This window comes from Aquila chrysaetos, chromosome 2 (genome assembly GCF_900496995.4).
Source record: "Aquila chrysaetos chrysaetos chromosome 2, bAquChr1.4, whole genome shotgun sequence".
NCBI lineage: Eukaryota > Metazoa > Chordata > Aves > Accipitriformes > Accipitridae > Aquila > Aquila chrysaetos.
In genome coordinates, this window is record NC_044005.1 from 39,570,208 (window position 1) to 39,596,910 (window position 26,703).

Sequence of the window (26,703 nt, forward strand, 5' to 3'; positions counted from 1 at the left end):
CATTAAAATCCCTGTGGAAGGATAAATAAGCATTCGTTTAAGCCTGGCTTTTGTTTATGAAGGCTTTTTTTACTATTATAAAAATGTATCTTTGTCAGGATTACTTGTTCTAAAATGGAAATCCCTTTTCAAAATATTGACAAGCTTTATAGTTTAGGTGAATTATGAGCATGACCTCAAATATTGCTCTCTTTTAAACAGTTTCTCATTGGAAAAAAACTTACTTGTGTGATTTTTTTCTTGGTTTTTTTTTTTTTTCCCCCCCTCACCACTGCTGGGTTGCTTTATGGCAGCTTCTCTCCCATAGCATAGAAAAAGACCTTTGAATCGTGCTGCTTTCTGAGTACTGGAATCCCAGAAGCTTTTTTCCCAGGGCCCAAGAAGCAGTTGGACTGTTCTTGCAAGTGATGCATTTTTGAGTATCACAATAAGCAGCAGTAGAGTGGGAGTCCTGCTTTTGCTTTCATCACTTGAGCAGAGTGGCTTAGATAAGCAACTCCACAGCTGATATTGGCATATAAACTGGCACTGTTCAGTCACTTAAAACATGGGATCTGAAATGTGGTACATCCATATGCGAAAGTATCTGTTTCTGGAAGTGGAGAAAATGTTGAATGCCAAACTACACAGCCTACTTTATATCGTGATTACAAAGGGTTCCAAAGAAGTAACTAAAGACATTTTTGTCTTAAGCACAGGTAAAGTATACTTTTCTTTCTGCTCTCTCAGACACAACTGAAATGTTTAGCTGAAACTACTCACATTCTCCTTTCCATTTTCCTCTTACCCTGTGGTACTATTCAGTACCTAATAACCCGGGAGTGTTTGACAACTGCAAGTCTTGCTTTTAACCCACTAACACTCCCATGAATCCCTAGGAAGTAGGAATAGTCTTTTAACTATTACATTCAAATTTAACCTTGCTGGTAATTTTTGTGTGCTGCTATTGAAAGGTATTTTGTTTTTCTAGTTGCATTAGGAATATGACCTCTAGTTGTGCATAAAGATCACTGTTCTTGGCAAATACAAACAGTTGCAAGGCAGGTGTGCCTAACTACAGGCAGTTGGCTAGGTCTGTATCTCGTACTTGCACAAAGGAAGGTATCACCAGCAGTGTTCGAGCATTTTCTATTGCTGCAGTAGGGCACCAGGTTTACCCTGAACAGCCTTCATTCCTTCTGCATGACAGAGATGCTCTACAGGGGAACTGCCATAGAACTGGAAGGGATCCCATGGGCCATCGAGCCCAGTCACATGCAATTTTAACTTGTGCTTCCTTCTCTGAGGGGGGGAAACAGGTAACTAAAATAAGGAAAAGAGGAAGTATATTGTGGACAGCAAGGCATAGTTCTGCACCCCAGATTACTACAGGTTTCCAATTTCATATGCTGATAACTTGAACTGTGCTTGTGCCAAGGCAAGCAGAATCGTTTCCATAGTGAGAACAGAACCTTTTTGATTCAGCTTAGCTCTCTGCTCTCTCTCAAGAAGCTAAGGACCTTTAAAGACGAAATCTTGCCAGCCCTTTAGGAACTATAACTCTTACTCAACTCTCGCTCCTTGCTAGCTTCCTCACGTGCTTTTCAATGAAATTCCTTCAGCGCTAAATTATCTGAACTCCCTCCGAACCCTCACTCACACATCACAAAGGGTTAAAAGTCAGGAGTAGCTTAAAATGATCAAACTACGGCATCCATGACAAATGGAGCCTCATTGATGAGATTCCAGAGAATAGTTCCAGATGGCGTAGCTGTGTGTAAAATACACAGCCAAGCACTTCTACCTGGATCTTTTGTCAGCAGGCATCTTAAGATCTGATGTCAAATAAGAGTTCTGCCTCAAAACTTTGCAGGGATGAAGGACAAATACTTGTTAAATGAGTCTTGGCAAGCTATCAAGATTATGCAGTGATTGTTAGGGTATATTGGATGTCTGTGGCTTAAAACACATTTAAGTTCTATGTTAACTGGTTGGTTTCTAGTAACTTGTTTGGCCTATTCAATTAAAAAAAAAGGGGGGGTGGCAGTGTTCTAAAAACTTCCCTTTAGAATTATAATGATTGCTTTTGAAAGTCTGCTGGTATAGAGCTTGTTCTTAGATCACAAGTCACTATATAGAATGAACCTATCTGTAAGTTACGGATGGGAATTGTAACAGGGGTCTTCAACCCATCTCCTGGGACACCTGGATGAACACAACTTTTGGCTAATGCACTGGAAAGGAAGGTCTCCTTCTGACTAGTGATGGGTTGTTTGAAGGTAATCTTTCTCCTCTACCTACTGTTCTCGTTGGACAGGAGATGATATCTTGAAATCACTCTTTTTTTTTGTGTGTGTGTGTGTGTCCATCTGCTAGATCCATGTGTTTTGTCTTTGAACTGTCTTATTCCTAGACAAGGGAGAATAAAGTGGGTCCCTCGTTGGCAGCAATTAGTCAATACAAACTGAAATGACGCTTTCAATCGTTTTGCAAATTTAGGCGTGTTTTTAAGTATGCTCCAAATAAGTTAGGGAACTCTGGAGTAGAAGTTGTATGTGGGTGTCAAAAAAGGAGCGAAGCACGTCAGCATGAAAGGAAAGAAGTTGAAGATTCCAGGTGTAGGACTTGTCAGAAATGAAGTGGAAGATAATGGGGAGAGTGGAGAATGACTGATACCCTGTGGGACAGATGAGCATGTTTTTGTAGTTTGCTCGGATTCCATTTTTGCCTGTTTTATGCAAAGACACAGATCATTGGCTGGAGTAAATGGGTATGAATCTGCTGACTTCAGTGTAGCTGGACTGCTTAGTGCCTGGTGGGGACCTGGCCTGTATGTGAGACAGTTACCTAATGGAACTAGAAGTAGTTCAAAAGCTGCTTGGATCAATTTTTACCCTTTGAGCTTTTGATAGAAACTAAGTAGAATTAAAATTAAATAGGTAGATTTTTGTGGTTGCATCATATAGATTTGCTGCTAGTGTTATGTGGATGCCTGGAGGTGTTTTACTTTGCATCATTAGGATAGCTTGGGTCTTTATACCATGATGTGTGGTGTCAAAACTGCCTCTGCCTGTTGAAGAGAGGATGCTGGAATTCTTGGGGCCTATTCAGGAGTGCACTGTGTATATTATGAGGGACATGGTGGTCTCATTTGAATAAACTGTTCATGGATAAGATCAGCTGTGGTAACTAGCCAACTTCATTGCAAAATCCAAAATTATGTGCACCTGCATTCTGCAGATTAGGCCACAGATGTAAAAAACATCACTTGTAGTTTACTATCTCCTAGTTGCCATCTACCAACTTGAGAATGAATTTTCTTTAAAAGGCAGCTTTCTGAGCTGCAGTAAATCTGTCCTAAGTTTGAAGATATTTAAAGTCAAATTATTAAACAGCTCTGCTTTTAAAAAAGTCATCCTGGTTTGTTTTTTCTCCTTATGTAAGGGAAGGGAGAAAGTCCTATTTAGTCTGTCCGAACTGTGAAACTGGAATGCATTAATGCTATTCTGTTTTATAAGCTTGGTGTTTGATACTCCAGAGAACATTTTTAAGAGGGAAGAAAAAGTGCTGAAACACTCAGGTAAACAATCAAAATGCAGAATAGGGTATAGGAATCTACATCATAACATCAGGCTTTAGTAAAATCTGTAATGCATCTTATTTGGGGTAAGCTATTTGGCAGCTACTTTTTAACACTTGGCACTTATGTAATATTTTACATTTTCTAATTAACAAAGCAAAAATAGCAAGGTGAAGTCATCCCACTGAAATCACATGTTGATGCAAACATTATAAAAATACCAGCCTGTGGAGTGAGGAAGAGAAGGATTGACAGTCCTTTTAAAAACAAACTGGTAAATGTTGATATTAAAGGCACTGTTTTTACTGGAACTGAACTGTGAAATGACAGACAAAAAAGATAATGGTATGCACACACCTCTTCAGCCAGTCTGGTATATAGGTAGTTGTTCCAAGTCAAGGCTGTAAAAGGACTGGCATGACCTTTGGAAATCAATGAAGGAGGATGGGAGAAGTAATCAGGGCTGAGTGTTCATGAACAGGAGAAAAATTGTCTGTCTTCTCGCACTTCAGCAGCAATTTGTGAAGAGACATCGCTTGAGCCAAGGGTTGAATTGTAAAAGAGGATGCTGCAACAATGATGAGCTCTTAAGTGCTGTGGTGCAGTGGTGATGTGCTACACAGTGTGGTCTACTGGGTGGTAGTAGAGAGTTCAATCTATAAAGGCCAGTTAAAATTGCCAGGAGGGACATAGTCATGCCTTAGCAGTAACATGTTTCTATTATCTTCTCCTTATAGTAAGGGCTTGATTGTGTGCACGTTTGTCTGCTCGTTAGACAAATTGGGCAAAGATCCCTTCTGCCTGGGCTCCTGATGTGTTTGTACTACACGGGATACCACAAAATCTTTGTTCCTACCAGCTACGTGGTGAAGCATCCAGTTTCAGTCATGTAGTTGTGAGTGCACCAGCATTAAAGTAGATGCTATATGGAAACGCTTTACACTTCTGTTTTATGTTCAGGAGAGGGACCAGATATGCCTGTCTGCCGTCCTGTATCCTCAGATGGAGAGACTAGAAAACACACTTTCATTTGTGAATCTGTGGTTTGATTGTTAGTCATGTGAGAAATCGTAGTGCTTTTTTTCCCTTTCTTTCCTTATACTTGCAGATCTGCATAATCTATGCTGATTTTTTTGCTACTTAGTTGTCTCCTGTGAAGCAGAACTTGAAGGTGTTTTTAGTCAGACAGCTAGCTATAAAACAGAAGGTGCAGCCACACCATCTGGTTTTGTAATAATGTCCTGTGTCATGCCAAGCAAGATTAGACTCTTAAGCTTGAACAGGAGATCTGCAGGTGATAGTTAGGTGTTCCAGTTAACAGTATTGCCAGGGCTTCCTTTTCAGCTGAAAGAACGAGCATGTGTTGGAAGGGTCAGTACTGCTGGCAGGACCGTTCTCCAGCGGAGGTGTGCAAACAAGGTCTGATCATCTAATCACTTTGGCAAGCAGGGGGAAAAAAGGATATTCCAGCTTGGAGGTTATGCCATGGCTAATTAAAAAAACAAATACTGCTTCTCTAAATTCAATGTAAATTTTATTCAAGAAAGTCTTTTCATTCTGTAACAATCTCGCTCTTTATACAAGCTCATAATAGGTCCACCTGAGATCAAAGCTCCACATGCTCAAGGCCATTATGCAAACACCCCACAAATTACAGTCTAAAGATGAGAGTGACATAGGATCAGAAGGGACACAAGGTCAGAGTGAGGTGAGGTGACTGACTCGTAGTCACTCAGTGGGTCAGTGGCAGAGTTGATATAGGCACTCTTGCTTTGTAACCCAGTGCCTAAGCTACAGGTGTCTGTGCTGAACGCTATTGGTATGGATAATGACTTTTTCCAAAGAGAAGGGTTTGATTTCCATAATCTCAGAAGACTTGTGAAATCCTTCTTGGGGAGTAATGTGATATGTTTAAAATGAAACTGTGTTGGCAAACAGGAAACTTAGTCTCCTGAGTCATCAGTTGTGTAAATAAAGTATTTGTCTTGTACTGCTTGGTCTTTATCAAAACTATTTACAGCGTTGTCATTGGTTTCTGCATCTAGATATGCTTAGATGGAAATCGTTTCTATTGCCATGCAATGTGAATTCAGTTGATCTGAGAACCCAGACTGGCTTTCTAATTCAGTGCTGGTGTTGATGATTCTGTTGTTGAAGTTCATGTGATCTGAGAAGCAGAATATGGGATCTTCAGGGATCTAGTGGAATTTTTTTGTTAACCAATGTGATTTCTGTGCCTGGTAGGATGGGGATTTAACCTTGATCACTCTGTGGTGCTGCTGAAAGATTCTGAAGACCAGATTTTGCAGTTTCTGCACTGAAAATCTTTCAGTCAGTGGATTCATGGGAAAACAAAGAAGGTGCTAGTACCTGTGTCACAGTCCCATGGAAACAGATGTTTACTGTTTTTCTTCTCTTTCTAGACTGAACAGGAGTATTGTTAGACATCATGTTTTTAAATGTAAACACTGAGTCAATCTGTATCTCTGCAGGGCAGAACTCTCCTCTTTGACTCATCAGTGTTAGACTTATCTGGGTCTATGCTTTGTAACAGTGAGCTGGACCTGGAAGGGGTTAAGGTCGTGCTACATGCTGCCATCATCTGAAGTAAGTGCAGAGCCGAGATCTTAACCCTTTCAAGCTCTGTTTGCAGAGCGGTGTTTTTTCTTGGCAGCAAAGTGAGTAACTGATACGAGAAAGTATAATGCACACCTGGCTGTAAGCGCTGGACTAGAAGTAGAAGCTGGGTTTTAGGAAAGTGCAGGCAATGGCATATCTACCTTATCTGACCCACACAAAGGTGGAAGTTCAGATGGGTGGCTGGTTATTTTAGCATCTTACTGTGAATGTTGCTCAGAGAAGAAGCTTTGCTGGGGTCATCCCTTCTTCCACATTACTCACTTCTGAGCCTGAATTACTTGGCTTATGCTCAGCCATCCAGTTTCAGGCTATTAATTTTAACACAAACACAACTCCCTCCAGGAAGGCCTTTCACTGCATGGACATTGTGCTCCAGCACTTGTTGGAAGAAGCTTCCAGAGCCCTTGGATGACATAAAAACTATTGCCTAGGAAATTAGGCAGCTCTTCATTAACTGGCTCATAGTTTGATTGTCTAGGTTCATACTTGTCTTTGGGATTGTCCTGGTTTCAGCTGGGATAAAGTTAATTGTCTTCCTAGTAGCTGGTATAGTGCTATGTTTTGAGTTCAGTATGAGAAGAAAGTTAATAACACTGATGTTTTCAGTTGTTGCTAAGTAATGTTTAGTCTAAAGTCAAGGATTTTCCAGCTTCTCATGCCCAGCCAGCAAGAAGGCTGGAGGGGCACAAGAAGTTGGGAGGGGACTCAGCCAGGGTAGCTGACCCAAACTGGCCAAAGGGGTATTCCATACCATGTGATGTCATGCCCAATATATAAACTGGGGGGAGTGGGGCTTAGGGGGATCACCTCTTGGGGACTAACTGGGCATCAGTTGGTGGGTGGTGAGCAATTGCATTGTGCATCACTTGTATATTCCAATTCTTTTACTATTATTAGTGTCACCATTATCATTATTAGTTTTTTTCTTTTCTGTTCTATTAAACTGTTCTTATCTCAACCCACGAGTTTTACTTGTTTTCCCGATTTTCTCCCCCATCCCACTGGGTGCGGGGGGAGTGAGTGAGCAGCTGCGTGGTGCTTAGTTGCTGGCTGGGGTTAAACCACAACAGGGATCATGAGTACTAACTCCATAGCTGCCTTGTTAGTGTGCAAGTAATGGTCCTTGATGCCTTATATTTGTTTGTTTGGTTTTTTTTTTCCCCCCTCCAGCTGCATGGTGCATCTTGTAGCTTTTGAAGAGGCCAAATGGTGTTTGCAATCTAAGTGGGTTTTGCTTGTCTCTTTGTAGATGCTGGCCAAAGCAAGTGTCGATTAGAGAGAGCTCAAGCACTGGAACAGGCAAAGAAGCCCCAGGAAGCAGTCTTCATCCCAGAATGCAATGAGGATGGATCATTTACACAGGTAAAATTTCTGTTGGCTTCCTTCAGCCAGGCTCCCAGTGGCTGCAGGAGATTCACTGTTAAGGTATGAGCCAAGTGATGATAGCAGCATGGGTGCACACTCTGACTCAGTTACTCAGGTGAAAGTGTTAAAAGCTGGGGACTTGTTTAACCAACTGGAAGCTTTGATTCAGACACTATACCTTAAGACACATACATATGTAATGGCATCCACCTCCAATGTAGCACAAAAACAAATGGCATCAACCTCCAGTACAGCACAGAAACAAAAACAAGTTGCAGGGGAGGCCAATTTTTCACTGAAGATGAGCTGCAAAGAGAGCTATGGCTCACGCAGAACAGGGTGGACCAAGCTGCTTCTGCTGTTACCTGTGCTTCATCTATCCCAGCAAAAAAGAGTGGTCTATTGAGCCTCTTCCCTCTGCAGGGTACTTGTTAGTGACAGACTCCTTCTTCCTGTTCTATGCCCTGTTGTGGTTTGGGGGTCTGGCAGAAAGGTGATGAGACTGCTTTGTCTGGGTTTTTGATTCTTCACTGTTCACTTGCTGAACTAAATGATGTGCTGGGATTGTAGACTGTTTCATAACGCTGCTTCTCTTGAGAAGCAATTATCTCAGGCGGGGGTAGCAGAGAAGGCTTATGGTTTGTAGGCCTTTAATATCTGCCAAAAATGAATAGTCAGTCCTGGTCACTGAGCATCCTTCAGAAATAGGTGGACTGGGGGAAGTCCTACTGAATTCCGGAGAAGTTGAAGTAGTTATAGCAAAGAGAAAGCCCTCATGAAGGAGATTTTGAGAGGAAGAGTAGTTTGCCAAGGCAGGATAGAAATGAAGAGTGATACTTGGTTCTGTTACCACTAGCATGCTGAGTAGTGTCTCAGTGCTAACTGAATTGACTTAAAAATGGCTCATGTGCAGTTCACTAACAGGTAGGAGGGGTATGCTGTCTGCTCAGTTCAACATGCATCTCAAAAGCCAAAATCCTGCAACCCTGATGACCTCTACTTTGTGAACTTAGGTAAATCACACACCTTTTTTTGTCTTAGCTTCCCTATATCTAGCAGTGCTCTAGAGATCTTGTGCCTCAGAGAAATTTTACAATTCATTAGTTATTGTTTGCAAAGTCTTTTGAAGGTAAAAAAAATTTCCAAAATATAATCAATATTGGCTTCAAAAAGATGAGAAAGACAAAAAGCTTTGGGGTTGGTTCAAACACTTTGTGATGCCTGGGGGAAGAGGAGAGGAAAGATTTTTTTTTTGTGATAACCCACCAAAAATTTTTATCCCCCCCTCCCCCCCGCCTTACCCTCCCATTATCTGGTGTGTGGGAGTGTTTTTGTTTTGTTTTTGTTTTTTTAATGGTGAAGTGGGAAAAGTCTTATCCATCCTGCCAACTTTGCATACTTTTTTGGAGCAGCATCGTATTTGTGTACAGTGTGGACCATCTTGGGTAGGTGGGGGTAAGAGAGGTGGCGGCTGCAGTTTCTTGCAGTCTAACTACACTCTCAGTTGTTGAAATCTGATTTTGTGTAGAGCTACTCAGGTTATGTTGGCACTGGAGGGGAATACTTATAAAACCTAGCACAGTGGGCCAACTAAGTATTCCATGTTAAACTTTATAGTTCAAGAAAGAAGGGGGAAGGAAAGCTGACTTGACAATGTTTCTGTCACCTGTCCATCAACCTCTTGGAGAGTAAAGTACGGGGTGCAGGTGAAAATTTTATCTTAATAAGCTGGACTGAGAGTGCAGTTGATAAAGCTTTGTTCCAGACAGGTTTATTTGGAAGGTTGGTACTGGTGTCTGGATGGCAGAGCAGTTGCTGGGCCTCCTTCCTGCACATTCCCTGGCCAGTGTGGGTTGCCAGTGGAGGGGCAACATGAAACTGCTTACAAAAATTGTGTGTTTTCAGCTGGCAGCCAAGCGATATTTCACATTCCTCCTCTGTTCAGTCCTATCTGTGAACACTAAAATGCTCTTGTTTTACCTGGCATGATGAAGGAAGCCTCTGATCCCTTTGTAGCTGGAATTAACTGAAATATTCGTATCATTCCTTGGATCGTAAAAATACCCCATGTTCCACATACCTCAGGAACCAGCTTCATCGTTTATATTGCAGCATTTAAGGTCATTGTCCCTGCATAAGATGTGAATGAAAATGTCCAAGGAAGCTAACTGGTTTCAGCCTGCATTTGAGACAAATATTTCCTTTAGCTTGTAGTCCAAATTAATTAAACTTTGATTTTTGAAAGGACGTATAAAAATTAGAATTTTGGTGAACAGTCTAAACAGTTTTTGCTTCCAGCAACTCATGAATAGATCTCATCTGGTGGAGGTGGTTTGGATACTGCATCTCTTGTGCAGAGAATTGGCACCCCTGGGTTCTGCTCTGCAGGGAAGCTGTGTAGGCCAGTTCTTGAAGTCCCTGAGGCCTTGCTGAAGTCAGCTCTGAACTGTTACTGGTTTATTCTGGTTCAGTACCAGAGAGTTGCTCCATCCAAACTCCAAAATCTCAGCTGGGAAGTCCAGAACAGAGCAGCATCTCTCAACGAAGTTTCTAGGGGGAATACCCACCATGCTTTTCAACTTTGAACCCCCATCCCAAAAAGAATCTAAACAGATGCATACACTTCAGGGTATACCCTGTATGTAGAGTTGGCTAAGGAGATTTTTTCAACAGTTTCCCCCCCTTCTATGTAACTGTTATTGGAGGAATATTTTGGGTAAAAGAAAAATTCTGATCAGAGGGGAAACAAAGATGCATGCATGTATTTAGAATATCAAATGTCTTAATTGTTATAGCACTCAATATGTGGATGACTTGCTTTCAGGTCTTGAGCTGAGCCTCTTTTTTGTAGTTGTATACACAGTAGGCGTTCAGGCCCATATCATTGTCCTTGCCATCAGACTTTAAGATCTGCGTTTTTGTCTAATTAATTGTTGGAAATTCTTGAAAGTTTTGCAGTAGTGAAAAACATGAACAGTGCAGGTTTGGGAGCTGCATTTGGTAGTGGTAACTGTGTGTTCACAGAACCTGCTTGGTCTTAACCAGACTGAACTATGGCTTTTGTGGTTTAGCATCACCCTCTTGATTAGAAACTAAATTGCAATCACTATGGGTAAACCCTGAAAGTAGCACTAAGTGAGGCTGTTAGTCTGAAAGCAGCTCAGGTCTGCCCTTTCCAGCTCCTGGAATTGCATACAGTGCAAAACTGTGTGAATTTGGGGCTGGATCCACTGCAAATTGGATGGGGCTTGTAGGATGGTGAAGAGAACATAGCTACTCTGCTATTCTGTGACCCGCAGCATATGCTGCATGGGGCAGCGGCTGCAGAGGGGAGACCATCCTTATCTCCTCTTCCTCCTCCTTCCCTGCAGGGCACCTGGCTCTGAGACCCAACAGTTAGATGTGGTAACACGGGTGAAAGGGAGGAGGGCCTGAAGGCAAAGACCTTGGTTTGGCTTGCATTTAAACCCGGCGTTAGACATCCTGTGTGTTTTAAACACTTGTATAATCTGTCTTTTTTTTCACTGTCTGTAAAATCTAGACCAAAAAGAAATGTTGCCACTGATTCTATTGCTTGGATGGCCAGTTTTCCTAGACATGGCTAGTTGTAATGGGGTTTGTGTACTGCATGAAGAGGAGCAGGCACCTGTCAATTCACTGGTTTTCATAACCGTTTCTATGCACCATGTGTGCTGCTTCCCTTATTCTGGGAGTTTGTGTATTGCAAAGATCTTATCAAATCCCTTTTTAGCACTGCTTACGCACCTAAAAATGTGGCATGGATTTGCAGCGCGGAAGAGGTGGTGGCATTGCCGGCATGATGGGATGACTGTAAATGGGAGCAGACCTGATGAATTGCTCTGAAATTGCTATTTCTTTATATTTCAGTCTGTGGGGAATATTACTTCCTATAATGAAAGTTCTCTGCACTTACCCCACAGTAATATAAGCATGCAGATAAAATTTTGAGTTATTCACAACATAAGAATGTTTGTTTGATATGCATAATTTGATTAATTGTATAAAACTGAGGTCATGTACTGTTGTGCAAAATTGGACAAGACTAAAACCAGTTTCTATTCCCAAGACTTACTCTCTCCTTTTTGCTGTTATGCTGTACTTTGCATAAATGCCATTCCCTTTCCATGCTGCACTTAACCTGCTGTGATCTGTTCTTCATAAACAACAGGCTCTATTGGGTAATCTGCACACTTTCTTTTGCTGCCTAGTGCCATTGGGCTTGTTGCCATGGGCTGAGAGAGACTTGCATTCTTCATAGTTTTCCTCCAAGCACTTTTTTAGAAAAGGTTGCTGAGGTTTGAAACGGGATCCGTTTCAGATTAGTACGAACATGAATAATGTTAACCCTGCTTTGGGGCTGTAGTCTTGTGGGGCTTTTTGTGGGGTGTCTTGCTATTTGCCGCCACCTTCCACTGTCTAGCTGTGGTTTCTTTTCCTTGCAAGTCTGCATACAAGTGGCTGAGAGCAAGTCTCCTTGGAGAGTTTCTTTGAGTTTAGGGGTCTGAAAACTGCGGCTGCTGGTGCAGTTACGATGCAGCACTGAGATTTCTCTTCAAGCAAGTGCATCAGTCAGACCTGTCATCTTATGACGGGATCAGTGAGTGGGCTGACTTTGTCAGAGCAGTTTTCTGTTGTCAGATAGCTTCCAGAGCACTTGCACATCTGGTAATACAGGTCTGTTTGGAAAGAGGGATCTATATTACGGTCCATAGTAATCGTTTCATTCTGTGCTATGCTAATGCATGTACAAAGTACTGCTTTCTCCTAAGTCTCACAAACAGACCCTTTTCTAAAGACATGGGGAACCTTCTCAGCCTTCAGTGTGACTTCATGATCCAAGTCTGCTCCTCTGCATTGGCTAATGTAGCATGATGCTGGGCAGAATTACAAACCCATTTCTTAATGCAGCACGGTGCTGCAGGGCACTGTGTAGACATGTCCTGCATTCCCTGGATGCTGTCTATTATTCCATTATTCAGTGCTCGTACTCTAGCAATACTAAGCTCTCAAGGACTTAACCTCTCCTTTCAGAAGGAAAGAACACAGTCTGTCTTGCTAGATTAAAGAAACTCTTTCTTCATAAAGAATCTGGGCTTTAATTAGTAGATGGTTCTGGCTTTTTTTATTAAGACATCCCTTCTATAAAAGACTGTAGCTGGAGCTCTCTGTGAATACTGCTCTGCAGATTTGTCTGCTACTTACGTACTTCTTTTCTTCCTGCAGCTCTCATTGTGTTTCTCGTTTGTATATTGAGCTAAAGATAAGCCATGGATGGGTAAGGAGGTAGCAACGTTGGTTATATATGGCATTTCTTCAAAGAAGTACCAGTCAAGAGAGCAAAGGAACAGATTCTTAAACCAGGAGTGGACATCCTTAAGGAAAGTGACAATGTAAGATCATTCCCAACTTTGAAGGGTCACATTCTGTGTCAGAAGCAGAGAGTATCTCTTGGGGATCCCTCTCCTGAGCTAAAAATAGTATCTGTGCCAGAGAGTGTGCGGGGAATGCCCTTGACCATGGCTAAGATTCTTTTGCCACAGGTAACTTCTTTCCCTGGTTATATGAATAGTGAAATTCCTGTGGAGCAAGCATTTCTTGAATGGTGCAGGGAGGTGAGGGAGATGGCTGCTGCATAAAGCCCTGGTGGGAATATTTGTCTGTACAACATCATTTGGGAAGAAATAAGTATGAGCAGGGAACAGAAAAAGTGACAAAAATTATTTAAGGGGTTGCAGTCCCAAAGAAGCTCAAACTTAAGATACAGACCGATTCATAGCTCCCTAAAACTTTCTGTAAAGGAGAGGCAGGCTTCTGACAATAGTCAGCAGACTCTTAATCTAGCAGAAGGTATGACAAGATCCAAGGTCTAAGCAGTACAGCAAGACATTTAAACCAGAACAGAGGCATCACCACTTAGAGTTAGGATAAATAGCTGTCAGGCCAGTTTGTGCCGATTGTGCGCCACTAACTCGGGTTTAGAGGACTTTCTAGATGAGCCTCAATGGCTCAAACAGAGGAAAGGCTTGATTAAAGGATTGCTGCGTGACACTGCAGCTTCTCTCTGGGTCAGACCAGATGACCTACTGGCTTGGAACAATTTATTTAGCTGGTTTTACAGTGTTTACAAGGAGCACCTGAGTGCAGCCAGGGTTTGGAGCCTTGCCTCATGCTGTGAGTGCAGACAGCAGCTCTGCTGCCTGCCCTCACCCTCAGAAGTGCCATTCAAAAACTGGATGTGTTTTTTCTTCTGTCATAGAAGTATTGCTTTGAATGCAGAAGGAATGTTTTTCTTCCCTTCTCCTCTCTGCCCTCCATTATGGAAGGACCCAGGAAATGTTTGTCTACTCTGCGATGAGATAGGAATTGGTTACCAAACTCTTCATCTGAACAGCAGTGAAAGGCTAGTCTGAGCGTTGCTGTTCCTGTGCTCAGCCCAGTGCTTGTCCAAGGTGCTCTCAAGCCTCTTACAGCAAACTTCTTTCTATAACTCTGTAGAGACTGGTTTCAGCCATCACAGAATTAGTGCTTTGCCCCTGTTCTCTCCCTTGTACGTGCGCATGCAGTTTCTGTCCTGTTTCTGGTTTATCTTTTGGAAACAACCCCTTGATCCTCCTTTGTCAAATGACAGTAAAGGGATGCTGCTGCTTGTTGAGAAGCTTTGGACTGCTTGGGAATCTGATTCTGGCTTTGTCAGTGAGATACTGAAGAAGCTTAAACGGTGGCTTCTTTTTCCCTCAGGAAATTAAGAGGCAGAGTCATCTGCCAGTGACTACGCTTTTAATGTTTTCATATTGTAATGAACTTGATGAGAGCAGGTGTTTATTCATGTGGCCAGTGGCTAGTATGTTAGCTGCTATTTGATTTCACACGTTGTAATGGTGGGGGGCGGGATAGAGGACTGCTGCTACACTCTTAATTTGGGCAATGGTGGCACAGCAATTTTTGTTGGGTTTGTCCCTCATGCTTTTCACCCTTCAGTTGAGTCACAGTTGAGATGGCATATCTCTCACCCCTGTAAAATAGAAGCAGTGTCCTCCTGCACGATCAGGGATTTAGGTACTTGCAGGGCTTTAAACTGCAGTTTGATTTTTTGAAAGTGTAGATGTTAATGGTGAATCTGTTGGAAGACCTCAAACGATTTGCAGGTTTTATTTCTCTGATTCCCTATTATGTAACTGAAAATGTTCAGCTGTTGGACAGGTGTATGTTAATTTGAGATGTCAAACTCTATCAGTCATGTGCTTTTCCAGCAGTAATGAGCGTCCTGTAGCTGCAGCTTGGGTAGCAATCAAGTTTATTTTGTATATAAAATTGATAATCTAATTTGTCTAGCACAATGCTTAGCTTTAGAAGACTGAGAGCCAAAAAAAGTCAAACACACTTTTCTAACATGTATTTTGGTAGAGCCTAAATTAACTCAAAACCTGAAGATTAGATCTGTGCGGTAAACAGGTGTCACTTTTACATGGTTACTCATCTGACTGTAACAGTATTTGAAAATCTTGCTACTACGGGAGTAGGATTAGAATGAGGTTGAATTTCAGGTAGAAGTTTTAAATGGGATTTAGAAACAAAACCTCAAACCTATGATCATTGGAAACTCATTGGAAAAATTTAAAGGAAAAACCTGAATTTTCAAGATTCCTTACTTAAGATGCTCTGGAATAGTTGACACTTTATAGAGTTTGCGTTTACATACAGTGTTTAGAAATGGTACTGGATCAGCTATTGTCTTTAAATTTTTTCAATGCCATACCAGTGCTATGTAACTGATGAAAAGTATACCAGTGGGTTTTTTTTCCCAGCCTTTAAGCAGCAAACTCTAGGCCGTACGCCACTGTTGTTATGACACCTAAATATGCTGACACCTGGTCAGGTATCATGGTGGAATGTAGCACCTGTCAACATGAAGACATTCAAGAAGGCCAACTGCAGTGATTTTTGAGGTTTCTGAAGTGTCCATTCTTCATTAGTAGTTGTCTGGCCTTTAGAATAAGGGCTGAGATATAATTGCTGCTGTTATCTGTAACAGGGAAGTCCTTTGGTGCTGCAGTAGAACATGTGGTTGTTGTGAAAGTGCTGTCAATCTAAGGGGGTTTTTTTGGTTTTTTGTTTGGTTTTTTTTTTTTAATGGTGGCAGAGGGAAGAGAGGGTCATGGGATACCAGTCCAAGGAAGACCAGCATTCCTTAGCTTAGTTATTTATGAAATTGCTTTGCTTTTATGGATGTAATGTGCTTGTCTTGCATAAATGAGTGTACGTAACTGGTAGCTCTCCAATGAGATGAGTTGTATAACATGCTCTTAGTTAATGCATCTATCCTAAATTTATGTCAATACATTTTTTGGACTCCTCTGCCATGTACTTTGTTATTTTCTGGCTTGGCTGAAGGACTATAAGGTCACTAACACTTGAATTTTTTAAATGCTGGATACACTGGATTTTTTCTTTGTAACATGGAATGGTCTTGCCCTACGAATTCAAGACCCTATCCTGGAATTTGGCTTCATCTCTGGGTAAGATTTTTACAATTAATGCTCAGATCTAAAGACAGCTTCTTGTGCTGTTGGGGATGCAATAATGCGTGTGTGATCAGCAAAGATAAACATTAAACACAGAAACCCAAGCAGTTCCATCACACTTGTTTTGAATGTACAATTCATTAGATTGAGCACTAAGAAATATTTTGCAACTTGATTATTGCTAACTGTACTCATAGTGCTTTTGAGTAATTTGCAATCAATTTTGTGATATATTGACAGAATAAAAATGAAAGTGTGCAGATAGCAGTGACAGTGACTTTAGTAACGTGGGTACATGAGATTATTGTTGATTTTGGCTGCTAAAAGTGAATTTGCTTGAGGCAAAATGATTGATTTGCACTTTAGTAAAACCCAAGATAAACACGTGGTACGGTGTTATAATGGCTCTTAGATCATGTTTTATGTGATACTCACAGCCTTTTAAAAAGACTGTCATTAAGTCTGTGAACAAACTCTGCTACCTTAGGGAATCGAAGCCAGCTGTCAGCAAGGGGGAATGACTGGTTTAGCTCTGAAGGATCCCTAATGAGGGAAACAGCACAAACACCCCATCACTCTTCTGTGTGGAGAGGACTGGAATGGGAAATCAGCTTCAATGAACTTTTTTGGAAAAAGAGAGAATGGACAGAATTCAATTCACAAGTAAAATAAAAGGCAGTTTCTGAAGTGATCTCATTTCGTGGCTTTTTTTTCAGAAATGTGTTGAAGGAGTCATCTCTAGCTTATAGTAATGTAGTCATTTCTATACCATTTCAAGATGCTGGAAGTACTAATGTGCACACTGAGCCACAACTGAAAGTGTGTTTGCTAGAAAGGATTTTGGAACCTGTTAGTATTTACACAGATGCCTGTATGATGATCATTTACTTTTGTCTCAAGGGAAGTCAAAGGCATCCCGAATTTCATCCAAATGCTGACCACGCTGAAAACTGAGGCAAAAGCTGTAATTAGATTCGTTAAGCTGGATGAAACTATGGTGCCACTGAACACATATCTGCATAGATGTTACTAAGACCAGTCTGCTCGATGGGGATTTATCTGTTCTCACTTTAGAGGTCCACATCTGAACTAGTCATTCTGGTGTCCTTCCTTGGTGAAGGAAGGAACTGGGCAACTCTAGATGTTCAGTTCAGAAGTAGAGCTTTAAAGTTGAGCAAGATGAATCTTATGCTGTGTATCTTTTGACTTATTAGAGCCTTCATCAAATGTTCTTAAGTCCTTGTCAATACATGCAGAGCAAGCATGATGGATCTTGCTTCTACTGCCTAGGTTGACATAGTAACAGGAGAGACCTTAAATCTATCTGGAGAAAGTTTGTTGACATAACTAGTCTGTGTTGCATTTTTCCAGCCATGTTTACTGAACAAAATGCTCTTGAAACACCCACAGATGCTGTTCTCAAGCAGCGGCTGTGGAATTGGGCCAGGGTAGCCTTTCCACATCCCAGCTGGGATGCAGTGGGACAACTATTTAATGGTAAATGGGATTTAGCAGAGGGTGGAATGAGCTGAGACACAACTGCTGCATCCCCAAACAGAAGTGTTCTCAGCTGGCTGCTTGTAACTTCTTTTGCATCCTAAATTGCAGCTAAAGGAGTTGGAGTAGGAGAAACAACCTTTCTTTGGGGAGGGAGGTGAGGGGAGAAAGAAAAGATAACAATATCCAAGATAGTCTTCTGTGTGACTTCCTTACTCTGAAGCATGTGTTTGTGATGTGTCTGGGTTGGGACTTCCACTAAGATGCTGGAATATAATAGAAGTGCTGGGTGATAGCGAGAAATGAAATGCCTGCTCTTTGTTTTATTAAACAGGTGCAGTGCCATACCTACACTGGATACTGCTGGTGTGTGACACCTGATGGCAAGCCTATTAGCGGCTCTTCTGTACAGAACAAAACTCCTGTATGTTCAGGTACTGTGGGAGTCGCTTCAACAAATACTAATTTGATAACCGAAGGGGGTTGGGGAGAATGCGTCCTGTTGAGAGTGCTTAATCTTTTCAGGTGACTTGGCCAGTTTACCCGATTTAACACTGCAGTTGTGCTTATATCTCCCTGTGTGCTTGCTGGTATTTGGAAGCTGCAAGGGAGCTTGGACTGTGGCATGTCCACCCTGCAGTTAGGGTACAGACACTCCTGCAAGGCTCCCTGAGAAGAGCCACTAAGGTAACAGCCTGTGGTAGCCAAGGCAAGAGTCGCAGTGTTGCTGTGTACACCAAAACTAGAGATTCCTGTAACAGATGGGCTAATATTTTTCCATGAGCTGTATTTTAAAGAAGTGGTTCTCAGGCTGTATTTAGTGGGCTATGGAGTCACTTTGCCATCAGAGTGACTTCAGTTAAAAGTTTGGTAAGGTGGTTCTGTGTGAGAAACTGGTAGTTGTTGACTACTGGCCCCCAAATCTGGGATCCTGCTGTTATAATGGATTTGGGTCTTCTGATCATATTGCTCAGTTCCAGCATCCCCATGTTTGTGTCATGGTGCTGGACAGCACTGGCCTTGCACCACAGCTCACAAGAGGGAGGTCCAGAGCCAGGCTGTTACTCATGGGTTTATTAAGTGATGTGCTTCTGGGCACTCAACCTGACACTGCTCTGTCACCCTATGGTTTACTGGGCCCAAATCCATCACTTTCTGTACTACAAACAGAGTGATGCTGTTTGTTTTTCATCCCCACCATTCAATATGGCAGCCCATGGCTCAAATGGGATGAGGTTGGGCTCTACATTTTCATATGGCCCTGATCAGTAGTGTACAGTCTAGCTTTGTGAGCTGTGGTGAACAGAGCTGCTGTGGCAGCAGCATGCTAGGCACAGGCAGGGGTGGGAAGCTGTTCCATGCTGTTTGGGAGAATTCAGGGGCAACACTAGAATTGTGCTGCTCCTCTCATTCCCACACCCCACCCCCCCCCCCCCCCCAAAAAAAAAAAAGAGAAGAAAAGGCAACAAGCATAGGTGTGTGTTTCTAATGTGTTCAGTGATGCCATGTAGGCACTGCTGCTGCCTCTGGCTTCATGCTCTGCAGTCTGCACCCCATGGGTGTTCAATGTATTTTGCCTCTCACACCTTGCAGCCCTTTAGATGGGAGCATGACAGCAGTTAAACCTTTGGGGTTTTTTTTTTTAAATCCTTCTCACCTTGTTCAGTGTCCTCTTGGCTGTAGGGTATTTTGTGGTAATAAGCAAACATAGTGACTTGCATGAGGGTTTGAGTTGAGTGGGAGAACTGTCTGGGAACTAGTAGCTTGAACTGGGATGAGTGGGAGAACTGTCTGGGACCCAATGTAGCTTGAGGGAATGCTTGGTGTTTCACAGGTACACGGAAAGAAAATAAGATTAATATTCTGTTTTAGTGTAAGGTGAAATGCTACAGTAATTTGCCTTAAACCTTAGAATATGACTTTCTTCCACCATTCCCAGCATATGGTTTTGGTAGGGCATGTTTTAGATTTTTGCTGATCTGTTCATTTAGTCTTGAGCTGTTTATAAAATTGTGTTACCAGGAAAGTAAAGTCATGGTGTATTGTAGGACACGCAGATGTTAGGCCTATGAAGACTAATATTGGGTATGTGCTTCCTACTTGTAATTCAACAGTAGATCTGAGATGAACTGTTCTGCAAGTGAAAATGCCTGGGCAATAGAGTTTATGTTTAGAGTTTGTCTTGACCAGACTCTTGGGCCTGTCAGAGCTGCCTCCTTTGGAGCTGACTTTTAATCCATGTTTCCTGAAGGATCAGTAATCACTGGAACTGTTTAGTAATGGTGCATGGAAGAATCAGTTTCCTGGGAATAAAGCTGTTCCAAAAAAAAAAAAAAAAAAAAAAAAAAAAAAAAAGAAAAAAATTGTTATACATTTTTATACACTTTGGTAATGGATTTGTTTAAAAAGCTTTTCTTATCAGTTCAAGTTTTAGGGGAAAACTGTGTGATGAAGCACTAAAGCAAACTGCAGAAACAAGTGTAGAATCATATATATTATCTGAAGATCTAAGTTTTAATAAAAAACCCAAGATGTGTTCTATTCAAGTACATGCTGGATCTTATTCAGTGTCCCTTTTCAAACAGCTGGGGATGTTCAGGGGTTTGTTGAAATCCATTTTCTGCAAATTGTCCCACTTAATCCCTTTCCTTTAGAATACTGCCCCTTGCATTCCCTGCACACTCTCCCCACCTGTTTTTGATTTGTTCTTCCTGACATTTGCAAATGAAAGAAGTGACTCTTATTGATCTTTCCTTCTTGCCCTTGGATTTATTCCAGGTTTCTTACTAGCACACTGCTCTGTTGAGCTCTTTCAAATCACTGGATCCAGCTACTAAATATTTCTTGTTTACCCTCATCCTTATTTAACATCTTAACACAAAACTTTCTTATGCTATCCCAGTTGGTTGAAGCCACAGGCTCTCTGAATCCTAAACTGAGCTGTTGGCAAGTAAAACAGACGCTTTGTGGGTTGAGATATTGACTGTATTAACATGACATTACATGTTCTGTGTGATCATGCAGCATCTAAATAGATGTCTTTTTTCTTTTTTTTTTCTTTTTTTTTTTTTTTTTCCCTCCCCTTTAGGTTCCGTAACTGATAAACCATCAAGCCAGGGTAATTCGGGAAGGAAAGGTGAGTGGAGTCCTGTGCTTCAGCAACTTGTTTTGTAATAGCAGCTGCCCAGCCAAGTCCCTTGAGATAACTCAGAACCTGGGTTCCTAACCAGCTCGGTGTGCGGGAGACTTGCGTGCCTTTAGACCTCCCCCTTCAGTAGGAGGAATAAGATGACGGTCTGTTGGTGCACCACCCTGTGGAGTAGAAAATGGTGCACTCTGCTCTGCGCTTGTCAGCTGAGGTGTAGTACATGAAAACAGAGCTTCCCAAAGGGGTGGCTGGCACAGAATAACCTTTGCTTGTTCACCTTGAAGTAAACTACTGAGCATTTCCCAGTAAAATCACTAGAGATTCGGAAGGCTATCAGTATGACTAGTACACTGGGAGTCAGGAGTGCCAATGTCACGGTTGTGGCTTTATATGCATTGAAAGGTGGGGTTTTTTTAACAAAGCATAAAATCCTCTGGCCATCTGGAGCAGCGCTGGATTAAACGCTAGCTGTGCTTGGAAACCTCACTCTCTTGTGCAATAGGCATTGGTCCTCCTTCTTCTTTACACTCCTTTCTTCAGTCCTTGCCTTTTCTGAGTGGGGCACTAGAGATGTGTCTTTCTTCTCCTGTGTGTATTCATAGCCCTTCTCTGTGTCCTCTGATTGGCATTCACTGAAATAGTCTTGGGAGGGGTTACCACTGAAGTATATGTTGAGGAGCAGTCAACTTTGTCTGTAGGCCTTCTCCACACCCTGCTTTTCAATCCCTGTCCCCTGCTACCCCCCATTCAGAGTCAACTTTTGAGTTTGTCTCCTTACTACAGGAAAACAGTGCTGAATGCATCCTCACTCCTGCTGGTGAGGATGAAGGCTGTTTACTGGGAGAAGTTCCTGTTATGATATCTGAAGCAGGATTTTTACTGCTAACTCTCTAAACCAATTATTCCTGACACTTCAAAATGCAGGATAATGCCTACCTTGATGCCAACACTTTAATTTGAAGAACATCTTCCATGCTGGGACTGTCAATCATGAAAACACTTAACAGGAATTACGGATTGATGTGTTCAGAGCAGTGATGCATTTTGAGCATCTATTGGTTGTGTATAGTAGCTTAGGAAAAGGTAGGGAGAAGAAAGATGCAAGGAAAACTACTTAGTTAAGAATGAATGCTGAAGCCTGCTTCTTATTTTAGGTAAGGATATGTCTCTGTAAACCTGTAATTATGTGTTAATGTATAATTGGCACCTGAACGCATTGTTATCATTCTGTTAATGCAATCATTGCTAGTCTAGCCTGAAGTACAAGCAAATCAAGTAGCTTTTGAAATCTGCATTATTTTTTGAGTCGGAGTTGCTTGTAGGCTTCCTACCTGAGTAGTCCTGGTCTGTTCTTCTAGAATTGGAAGCAGCTGGCGTTGGATTTCATAAGAAACAGAAGCAAAAGGGGAAGACATCTGAACTTGTTGTTCCCACTTCACTTCCTTTATTAACTCAGAGGTTGGAACACGCAAAAAAAAAAAAAGAGAACTGTAAATGGAATGAATTAATATAAAATTTGTAATATAAATTGATTCTCCTTGGTGCTGCCTGTGACATCCTGTTTCAAGAATGGTACACTTGGTCACGTGGCTGCAGAAACATCCTGTGCAGTAGCTGTCAAGAAAAGGAAAATGTTTCCCTTTGGGCCAGCATGCTTCAAGCAATCATGTAAATTTTGTGTCCCCTCCAATTCTGAATCTGTTCATTTCTGTTGGAAGCCCTTGCACAAGCCACTTTGGCCTTTCTCCATCATGTTAGAAAAATACCTGTGAGCAATTATTAAATAGGTCTTTTAAAATCAAGAAAGCTTTTAGAAGCTGGAATAATTTGGTTTAAAATTTGATGGACTTAGCATTACTTTTTTGGTTAGTGATGAATGCCTAATCTAAAAATGAATTTGGCTTTCTTAGCAGTGTTTTTTCTTGACTTAAGTTACTTTGGTTCAAAATTCCAGTATCCGGTCCTGTTATAAGGAAGTTGGAACCAAGAACAGCCTGGCTTCTTTGAAGCAAGGTGGTCGCTGGAGGTCTGGCTTCTCTGAAGACTGGTGGCTAGCCAGCATGCATATAACCATCCATTCTAGCTGAGTGTTCAGACTCTTTCTGCAAAGATTGCCCTTTGCAAGAAGACAAAAAGGGCAGGATGAGGAGGGGGCCAGCAGGAACAGGGTCAGTGATGACCTTTCTGTTGTAGAGGTACATCTTGGAAACTTCTGACATCACTTTGGGCAACTGCCATCTGACTCGGGAGTTTTTGGGCTTTTCCCACTGCACAGCAGACTCCTGTCTCCATCCGTGGATGAGGGTGTCTGAGTCAAGGAGCATTATCTGGCACAGAATAGGTGCTCTCAGAAGGAAAAGGAATAGCTAAGACTCTCAGAAGTGATTTCTTTTGTCCCATTCATACAGGAATGTAAAATATGGAGCTAATAAACTTTGTGTGATGCTGGTGCCTTTCAAGACTTCAGGGCAAAATAGTTTTTTGGATGGAGGCTGCTCTGCCTTAGAAACAGTGCAGTTGGGTAGGCTTAAGCTGTTGGGTAATAGATGAAGACTTTACTAGCATATTAGCTCTCCTTTAAAAGAGACAGATTAATGTTGGAAGAAGAAGAAGGCTGGTTATTGGTAATAATTCTTTTTCTCCAAATGTTTTGGCCTCTTTTCCATCCTGTTTAGCTCTAATTTCTGGGGCTAAATGGGTATGATGGAGTCACCAGAAGATGTGAGGTAACATGCGATTCCACTCACAGGCTCTCTCGCTACTGATGAAAAGAAAATGAAATGGCTTTATGGTCACGTGGCTTGGCATGTAGTTCCAGAAGTGGCTCTGTGGAGCTTTCTGCGGAGAACAGGCACGAGTGCTGGCAAAAAATCCTTTTTATTTTTAAATCCCATGCTCTGGTTGCCCATATTTACATTGCTGCTATTGCTGTATGATGCAATGCCAGTTAGTCATACAATTTGCCCTGTAAGGTAATTTAAATCAAATTAAATTGGCACCAAACGTAAAACTTTAAAATAGGATGTATTGATTTGTTCTGTGTCTGAGAAGTGTTCTGTTGCTGGAAGGCAGAGCAGACCTGGGCCTGGGGAGATGGAGACATGTTCGTATGAGGTGGAACGGAAACGCAGGTTCTCCAGGACACACTCAGTGTGTGGACCTGGCGGCTCAGACACTTACCACTGTTCTTTCTATGCTGAATTCAGCCTGCAAGTGAAGAACAAGTTTCCAGGACCCTTGTCAGGGAATGCAGTTATTCTTGGGTGGGCTTAGGATATCCAGAACCTGCAGGCTTCTGTTGCTGTCTGTTCCTTATTCTGGCTTGTTCATTGTACAATCCTTTTTCATAAGGAGCTTCTTGCACTAATTTACTCCAGTTGCTGCTTAGTTTGAAAGGCCTGAGAGACTTGGAAGATGCACGCTGTCCCCTAGGGGGCTGGGTCTCCCCCCTTTCTCCCACTGGGAGGTTGTTAATGTTTTAAGAAGCAGTGAAAGGCATCCTTGGAGCCAACATGACTGGATTTCTTCCCTGCCTAAAGAATGCAGAACGTTCCTTTCCAGCCAAAGGGAAATTGTGCCACACGTTGAAACAAAACAAGCAAACACGAAACAAAACAAAACTTTATCTTCTTTATCTGAGGAATGCTGGAGCTTTAGGAGCTCAAAGCTACAGATTTGGCATATTGCAGCCATGAGTAGTGTCTTTTGCAGTCACCAAGCAGGTTTTAAAAAGTAGGCTGGTCAGGAGACAGGGATGTAAAAAGCAGCCATGTCATTGTTTATCTCCATAAAGTCACTTGGTCTTCCTTCTTAAAACTGGAAACTGAGTGAATTAAAAGTGGAGAGTCTGGAAATGAGTGAAGAGGGAAAAAAAAAAAAAAAAAATCTAAGTGGGGATACTGGTTTGTTAGTGGTTGTTAACTGTTGTGGACACTGTGTGAGAGGTGTTGATAACCATTTTTAAATCAACTGAATGAAGGAAATGGGAAATGAGGCTTGGTTTTATAACCTGGGATTAAAAGATGATGCAAGTATAGGGTAAATACGGGCTGGATAAACTGTCAGTGTCAGTCATGAAGAGTCTTGAGTGGTATGAACTCCCTTTTTCTTTCATAAAGTTTCTTCCAGTGCATAAAATTCCAGGCCTGTTTTGACTTGCTTTGTCTGCCTATTGCAAAAGGTGGCAATAGCATCAGCAATTCCCTGAACCTGGGGCAGGTACAGTGGTGTTGGTGAAACATAAGCTCTGATGGCCCTACAGAAGGCAAAGCCTGGCTCGAGCTCATTTTACACTTGCTATCTTGCATGTAGACACGTCTCTTGTATGGAGTTGTGAAAAGCTTTGCCCAATGAGTTTGCAGGCTACAAGAAAACACTGAAGCAATTTGAGAAGCCTAAGATGAACAACTTAAAATTCATGTCAATTAAACATCTAGAATTGGATTCCTTTTTGTGGATTTAATGCGAGAAATGGGCTTAAAGGCAGGCTTTGTTGCAGGGAAATTCTCCACTGCAACTGTGGGCAAGTTGGCCCATTCTGTGGCTCTTTTCCTGCTGGATTCCAAAAGTCTTACCTCTAGAAAATGTTAATGGCCTAGTTGTGCAGCCAGTAGACTGAGCAATTTGAATCAGTAATGAGCCATTAGTCTGAGTCAGTAATTAGACTGAGCAGTAAAGGGTGAATGCTCTCCTCAGGCAAACCCAAGTGGAGGACGGCTTGTGCTGATGTAAATAAATGGAACCGTTTGTACATGGAGACCTGGAAGCTTTGTCTGCTGGTGGTAAGAAGTCAGGTGCAGCTGGCACTAATTCACCTGCTGTCTACTTGCAGGGCAGGGAGCATGCTGCCTCCACAGTGGTTAGTACGTCTCAAAGGACAGATAATATCTTGACAAAAACATCAAGTTGAGATGTGACCAAAACCTGAGACTGGGACTTTGGTCTTTACCTTCTCCAGTTCTCTCTGGATTCAGCCGAGTACTATCAGATCTGAAACAGAGCTGTGCTATTACACAAACCAAGTTTCAAGTGCCCAATTATTCCTGCCTCTCCAACCTCATAAATACTGAGAAAATGCTCTGTGATGTCTTTAGCACCTTGTGAAGGATACAGGAAAGATGGAGAAATATTGTGTGGCCTTCATCAGTAAGGTGAAAGAAATACCAGTTGACTGGGGCAGTATGAAGTCACATGATGGTTCCAGCTGTTGGACACCATCTTATGATGAATTTATTGCAGAACATTATCAGGTACTAAGTCTGCAGTGCTACCCAAACAATTCTTCTGGATCCCTTATCTTACGTATTTATTTTTAAATCAATAATACACTAGGTCATAAGTCTGGATGAAGGAGAATTTTCAAGGGAAAATTGCTTTCTGAACTATTTGTCAGCCCTGGTCCAGGAATATTACGTGACATGTTCCTGTCAGGTCTTTTCTGGGTAAAATATACATGTGTACACAAAGTGTGCACATACAGTTTGATGCGTCTGGACAGAGCTGCATGTGTAGTGTAACTATGTGGAAAGTCAGACTGTGCTGTGTGTATATAATAAGTCTGCTTCCTGAAAGCAGCAGACTTGCTGCGTGTGCGCTACGTGAATGTTCCAAGTCATCTGGATGTGCAAAAGCTTGATTTGTCCTATCCCGCACTGATGGTGACAGTTTCGCAATCCCCCCTGATAAAATTTAACAGGGGGCAGGAAATCATCTCTGGGAGAAATGTGAATGTGTGCTGCTTTTCATGAAACTGGGATAAAAACTCAGGTGACTGAGAAGTAACTGGGAGAGATTAGTGCAACAAAAACACTGTCCTGCAAAGGCCTGAGTGGGCTGTGAATAAAAAATTCTGTAGATGGAATTTGTAGCACATAAGATTTTGGTTAGCTCATATTTGTATTTCCGAACAAACTCAGCAGTGGAATTGAAGTTTCCTTCTCTATTATAAAAAT

At 41.9% G+C, this 26,703-nt stretch overlaps 1 protein-coding gene across 6 annotated transcripts in view; it reads left to right on the forward strand.

Annotated features, from left to right (window-relative positions):
• The window catches only part of SMOC1 (SPARC related modular calcium binding 1), a 139,675-nt gene that overhangs the window by 45,155 nt on the left and 67,817 nt on the right, over window positions 1–26,703 (forward strand). For all 6 annotated transcript variants that reach the window (XM_030001457.2, XM_030001420.2, XM_030001409.2 and 3 more), the window contains exons 3-5: window positions 7,449–7,561; window positions 17,939–18,038; window positions 20,693–20,740. In XM_030001457.2, the coding sequence (XP_029857317.1) occupies window positions 7,449–7,561; window positions 17,939–18,038; window positions 20,693–20,740 (261 nt within the window). The remainder of the gene's footprint in view (window positions 1–7,448; window positions 7,562–17,938; window positions 18,039–20,692; window positions 20,741–26,703) is intronic.